General features: G+C 59.2%; 1 protein-coding gene across 1 annotated transcript; it reads left to right on the top strand.

Moving 5' to 3' along the window:
- Positions 1-285: 285 nt before the first annotated feature.
- CANF2 (minor allergen Can f 2) lies at positions 286-4,270 on the top strand. The gene is given in 8 exon segments (NM_001003189.2): positions 286-452; positions 1,244-1,377; positions 2,888-2,905; positions 2,907-2,962; positions 3,299-3,409; positions 3,873-3,974; positions 4,088-4,130; positions 4,236-4,270. Coding segments are annotated over 7 exon segments (543 nt in total). The 5' UTR covers positions 286-356; the 3' UTR covers positions 4,114-4,130; positions 4,236-4,270.
- The last annotated feature ends 2,396 nt before the right edge of the window (positions 4,271-6,666 follow it).

Here is a 6,666-nt window from a genome sequence, read left to right as displayed (position 1 = left end):
CATGTCCTGGCAACATGGCAGGCACGGAGGGCACACCAAGGTGATGCTGGCACCCTTCAGGCCCAGGAAGTTGGCACTGCCCACAGCTGGTTGTTGATTTTGGAAATTGGCTGTATGGGAACATGATATTTTTGGTGTCCAATGCAACAGGGAAGAGAACACACAAGAGCTAACATTATGAACAAGATTGAGACATCAGTATGAAGAGCCCCAATTCCCCATGGGGACAGGACAGGAGCCCCTCACCACTGACCGCGCCCCCAACCACATGGCTATATAGACAGGCCACAGGGCCGGGTCACCAGACTCTGCAAGTCTCCAGCTGTCGCCAAACCCAGACAGAAGGTGCTGTGGACATGCAGCTCCTACTGCTGACCGTGGGCCTGGCACTGATCTGTGGCCTCCAGGCTCAGGAGGGAAACCATGAGGAGCCCCAGGGAGGCCTAGAGGAGGTGAGCCCCATTAGGGCGCTGGCCAGTGGGCGGGAGGTGGCCCCACCCTGAGTGAGCATCGGAGTTGGTGGGTGGCCTGGCTGAGGCGGCAGCCTCATGGGTCCTCCAGGGAGCAGGGCTGCGGGTAGGAATCTTGGCCTCAGGCAGCCAGATACGTGGCCCCCGAGTTCATGCACAGGAAGCAGGGCTGAGGCCTGTACTCCTTGGTCAGCCCTGTATGACACCCTGCTGGGTACCGCTGCCCCTGGCCGACCACCGCAGGCCCAGGCAGACAGAGGACCGGAGCCTAGACTCCACTTTTGGAGATTTGTTAATGAGCCATAGGGCGAGCCCATGATGGGGTAATCTGTTGGGGAGTCCATGGCAGGAGGATCACGTTGGGGAGTCCACGGTGGAGGGGAAGATCTGTGGGGGAGTCCATGATAGGGGGGATCAGTAGGGAGGGGGTCCGAAGGCAACAATGGGGGCTGGAGCACCTGCCAGGGTCTTGGAAGGAGCCCTAAGCTGAGTCTAGAAGGGAATGAACCATCTGCTGGGGCCGAGGGGGCAAGTGCTGAGCTGGGACCCGTAGGGCCAGAAGCCCTGGACACGCCTCCTCCTCATGCTCACCCCCGCCAGCTGGTCCACTGGCCCAGATGGGGTGGGGGCGGAACACGGGGACTGACCTTGAATCTGCCAGCCGCCAGCAGCATCACGGGCTTTCCTGGGTGCAGCGTGAACAGGCTGCGGACACGGGGTGGGGCAGGGGAGGGCAGGGTCCCCAACTCACTCTGTTCTCTCGCTGCCCACAGCTGTCTGGGAGGTGGCACTCCGTTGCCCTGGCCTCCAACAAGTCCGATCTGATCAAACCCTGGGGGCACTTCAGGGTTTTCATCCACAGCATGAGCGCAAAGGACGGCAACCTGCACGGGGATATCCTTATACCGTGGGTGCAGGGCACAAAGGGGTGTGGGGGTGCGGTGGAGTTGCAGGGTGGATGGGGCTGGCCCTGGTGAGGGGACAGGAACACTGCTGCTCAGGAGAAGCATCAGAGGTCTGATTCGGCCACCCTCCTGCCCCTCTCAGCACAGGGTCCCCGGTCAGGACATGTGTGGGCGGTGGGGGGCGAGGATGCTGCTGTCACTGAGGTGGGGGTTCCCTCAACTGCTGACCCAGCATCCAGGCATCAAAGGAGGCCAGAGCCAGAGGAGGGGAGGGCAGCTCAGGAGCAAAGAGGACCAATGTCACCTTTAAGGGATCGAATGGATGTGCTTGTCAAACCCCTCAGAGCCTACACAGAAAGTAGTGACTGTCACCGTGGGCAAATGATACTTTCATTTAAAACATGAAAAGGGGGATCCCTGGGTGGCGCAGCAGTTTGGCGCCTGCCTTTGGCCCAGGGCGCGATCCTGGAGACCCGGGATCGAATCCCACGTCGGGCTCCCGGTGCATGGAGCCTGCTTCTCCCTCTGCCTGTGTCTCTGCCTCTCTCTCTCTGTGTGACTATCATAAATAAATAAAAATTTAAAAAAAAAAAAATAATAAAAAAAAATAAAACATGAAAAGGGGGCCTGGGCCTCTGCGGTGGCGCTGCTGGGGGCGGGGGCAGCAAGCGAGCGCTAGGAGATCTGTTGCTTCTGGAGCCTCCGATGGCCGCTGTGGCCAGCAGCCAGCATCCTCTGACACAGGGTCACAGGGTTGGAGGTCGTGCCTTCTAACGTGACGAAGCTCTCGGAGACGGAGGCAGACTCGACCTCAAAACTTCAGTTCAGGAAAGCTTGCAAGCTTGCTGCAGGAGGTCATCCTTACGCTGGACCAGCATGCACTGCCTCTCGTCTGCAGACTTGGGGAAGTGGCTCCCCAGGCCTCCAAGTCTTCCCCCTCACTGGGCTCTGCCTCCACCTCACTGAAATCCAAGGCCTCCTCCAGCCAAGGACTGAGGTCTAATGGTGCACGCCCAGTCAAAGGGCATCTTGGAAAAGTCACTCTTGGTTTGATATGTGGAGCAGAGGAGGGGGAAGGCCAGGACCAGACAGTGGGAGGAGGTGACATCCAGAACTGCCTGCTGAGCCCCAACCCGGAGCTGGCTTCCTTTCCGCTCACGCTGGTACTTCTGCAGCTCACGAGTCCCCCCACCCCGCCCCCACGCGTCCGTCCCCGCTCCGGGTTTCAGGGTCCCCCACACACCCCACGCATGGGGGCTGAGTAGCAAGCTTTAGTTTCCAGTTTTAATTCCTTTGTCAAATAGATTAGGCAAGGCTGAGGCCTGTGGTTCTGGTCCTTAGAGAAAATGAGGACCTTACGAACGAGGCCAGTCACTGTTAGAGAGCTTTCTTGGAGAGAGAAAGATCTCTTTTGTATCTTTAAAAAAATAAAAAATAAAATAAAATAAAATAAATAATACAACACGAAAAGGGGCAGGTGGACACAGTAAGCCCACCCACCTCTGTCTGCAGGCAGGACGGCCAGTGCGAAGAAAGTCTCCCTCACTGCGTTCAAGACTGCCACCAGCAACAAATTTGACCTGGAGTGTAAGTGTGTGCAGGCGGCAGGCTCCCCGAGGTCATGGCCCCACCGAGAGGTAGGGCTCCTGGGCTTAGGGACCTGCAGCAAGGACCGGGCAGCTCCATGCCTGGGGGACAGGTAGGCATCCGGACTCAGGCCCCTAGCCCAGCAGGGTACAGGCAGCTCCTCTCAGGGGACAGAGCCCACTTCCACACCCAGGTCCCCCAAGACCAGGCAGGACATGGGGCACCACCCCCACAGAAAGTGGACAGGTGTCCCTCCCAGGTGGGCCTGCAATCACCCCCCCCGCCCGGGGTGGCCATCCATCTCCCAGCCTGTGTCAGCCCCACTATCCTCCACAGACTGGGGACACAATGACCTGTACCTGGCAGAGGTAGACCCCAAGAGCTACCTGATTCTCTACATGATCAACCAGTACAACGATGACACCAGCCTGGTGGCTCACCTGATGGGTATGTGTGGTCCCTTCCAGAGCCATCCAGACTGGCTGGACCCAGGTCCACCCCTCACGTTGGGTATGGGCCTATGGCCCCCGCAGCAGTAGCGGGCTAACTAGGTCTGGGGAGGTTGGGACCAGACCCCGGCCAAAGGCTCCAGCCACAGCCACACTCCTGCTCAGCCTCACCCCTGCAACCCCAGGCGCCTGCTCACACCTGTACACACTGGCTCACATGGCCCCCTCACCAGGACCATCCCATGACCGGGGCTCCACCTCCACACCTTTCGGCAGCGGGGGAGGGGACAGTCACTTCATCTTATGTCATCACAAGAGAAGGAGTCTCTCCCCACATCAGCCCCAATTTTCCATGACACATGGCCTCTCCTCTCAGTCCTCAAGAGCCTGGTCCCCCGACAACCCCTGGGGCCAAGGCCCTGCTCTGGTGCCCCTATCCCCACCCCCATGTTCCCCTGCAGTCCGGGACCTCAGCAGGCAGCAGGACTTCCTGCCGGCATTCGAATCTGTATGTGAAGACATCGGTCTGCACAAGGACCAGATTGTGGTTCTGAGCGATGACGGTGAGGCCCGCTGCCCTCTGGCCCACCCCCACCCCTTGGGTCCCCTCAGGTCAGTGGCCACCCAGCAGGCTGGGGCCAGGCAGGCACTCACTCCTGGTCACTGTGCCCCTCAGATCGCTGCCAGGGTTCCAGAGACTAGGGCCTCAGCCCACGCAGGTGAGTGATGGCGCCTGGAGCTGCACCCCGCAGGGCTTCTCCAGGGTCCCTGAGCTGCCTTCAGAGCCCAGAACTACCCCCCATCCTCTGCCACCCCGTGCACAGAGAGCCAAGCAGCAGGATCTCACCTGCCTGAGGACTCAGACCTATAGGCTCGGGGGACACCGTACTCAGCTCTGCGTCCCTCTCTGCGAACCCTCCAGGTGATCCCAGCAACAACACCCACCTGCGCTTCCATGTGCGGCCCTGTCCAGCCTGCGCCCACTCCCTGCCTGGGCAGCCACACACTCCCCAGCCCCCTGCTATGGTCCCTCCTCGCATAATAAAGGACATTCCGTTCAAAAGATGACTGCAGAGTCCAAGTTGTCTAGAGGTCATTTCTTCTGGGGCTGCAGAAATGAGCAAAGGGAAAGGCGAACCATCTTCCTGAATCCGAGCTGTCCCCGAGGCTGAGTGCCCGCAGAACCCAGGCAGAAAGTGTTGCCAGGTGATGGGGCACACGTTCGTTACAGCTTCAGCCTCTCAAGTGTGCAAAATGCATCCCCTGGGACTCTTAGCATGAAATAATAGAAGGTCTTACACAGACACACACATGCACACACAGCTTCAGCAGTAAATGGAATGTTGGCTCTTACATATGAACCACACTGAGGCAGGACTGCCTGCAGGGGCAGAAGAGCCATCTTTCTCTGTCTCCTGCCTGTTTTCTTTCTTTCCTTGTTTGCTCCATTCTCAGGCTGCACATACGGCTGCCAGTGGCCACAGACCACTCCTCTTCCCTCAAGGTACAGCGTAACCAATTTGTCCTCTCTCCAAAGTCCCTGCAGAGGCCTCAGCGCTGCAGCCCACAGGCCTGTTCAGGTTCTGGCCCCTCCTGCGTTCGTCTCCAAATGGAGAACAGTGAGGCACTTGTGCTTCTCGGCAGCCAGGCCCAAGTCACACGTCCTCTCTAGAGTCTGGGGTGGGGGTAGCTTCACAAGCCCAGGATCTGAGAAGAGAGGGTGGTCCTCATGAGGAAGGGCTTGGTGGGTGGGGCGTGGAGGCACGGGTCCACAAGCTGCCACCTCTGTCCCGTGCCTCCTCCCAGTGATCTGACTGCACTTCTATACCCTACACCCTCAGCGCCCCCAGGTCCAACCAGGGCCTGGTCACAGCACCTGCTCCAGGTCCAAGGGGTGGGAGATGGGGCTTCCTGTCACCAGGGCCGAGGAGAAATCTGGAGGACCCCCTCCACGAAGAAGACTGAGAGTAAACTCCTAAATCAGCCGTTCTGGTGGCAGTGGGGCCAATGGGCCACTCAGGGTACTGCCCAAAGATGCACAGGGGGTGCTCCTCCCCCCGTGGGACCCTGGGACAATCTTTCGGAGCACACAACCAAGGGCTCAGGGGCCCAGGGGACAGGCCGGCAGGCGAGCCATCCTGGCTGTCCCTCTGCCTCGCAGCTCTGACGAGGGCTCTCCGGGCCAGACAAAGTCCTCCCTACGGGCTCTGCTTTGGGTCCACACAACCAGCCAGCTCCCAAAGCCAGCCACACATAAAGACCATGGAGAAGCAGCTCACCATAGGAAATCCTCAAGGATCCAGTACGCCTCAGCTCACCGGCAGGGAAACTCTGAGGACACCAAGGAGGTGGCCTGGGCACCATCAGCTCAGCAACAATTGAGGAAAATTCACCAGCTCTTTATGATGCTCACCCTGAATGGCAACGTGATGATGGCTACTGAGCTGGACCTGGGTGGGCTCTCTGAGCCCCAAGCCCCACGGGAAGGGGAACCCGTCCTACAGAACTGCCTCCACTTGGAGAAGCCAAAGCGATTCCAATGTGCTCTCAGTCGCTTGAGAAATTCAGGCAAAGACCAGGACAAAGGAAAGACAGGACAGCGTGCAGAGAGATAATCCAGAGACTCTGAAACGGGCCAAGACCCGAGTACAGCACCGTGCCACCCGCCAGGGACGAGGGAAGCAGCCCTGCCTCATAGAGAAGGGAGTATCTCTGGCAGGAAGAACTAGGCAGCAGGGACGCAGATTCGAGAAAGTTATTATAAGACAATCATGTCAACAGAGCAGAGAGGAGACACAGACACTCTGTATTAGCAATCATTTCTACCAACTACAAGGCACCACCAACTGTGACCAGGGCTTCAGAAACAGGATGTACTGGCGGGGCCTGGCAGCGGTGAGGCGCCAGGCTGTCCTCAGGCCTCTCCTCGACAGCAGGCAAAGGCCAAGGCCCGAGGAGGTCGGGTGGCCCCACATACCGGGTCTAGGAGCATCACCAAACGAGCATCGGGGACATTGGGACAGATGCCCAGCCTGGGGTGTGTGCTAGGTCCCCTGCCTCGAGGGATGACAGCAAACACACAAAGGAGGAGAAGCCATCGGCATGGAGGCCCAGGCCACCCGCACACACTCAGAGGATGCCTGGCTCAGTACAGCCTGGACTGCGGGGGATGGGAGGGGGGCCCAGCCCCCAAGTCCTGCCAGTGATGGAGGGGGGGCCTGGGTGTGAGGCTCACACACACTGACTGACTTCTGT

Source organism: Canis lupus, chromosome 9, assembly GCF_011100685.1.
Source record: "Canis lupus familiaris isolate Mischka breed German Shepherd chromosome 9, alternate assembly UU_Cfam_GSD_1.0, whole genome shotgun sequence".
Lineage (NCBI taxonomy): Eukaryota > Metazoa > Chordata > Mammalia > Carnivora > Canidae > Canis > Canis lupus.
Note: the sequence above shows the minus strand (reverse complement) of the source record. Positions and strands in the feature narration are given on the sequence as shown.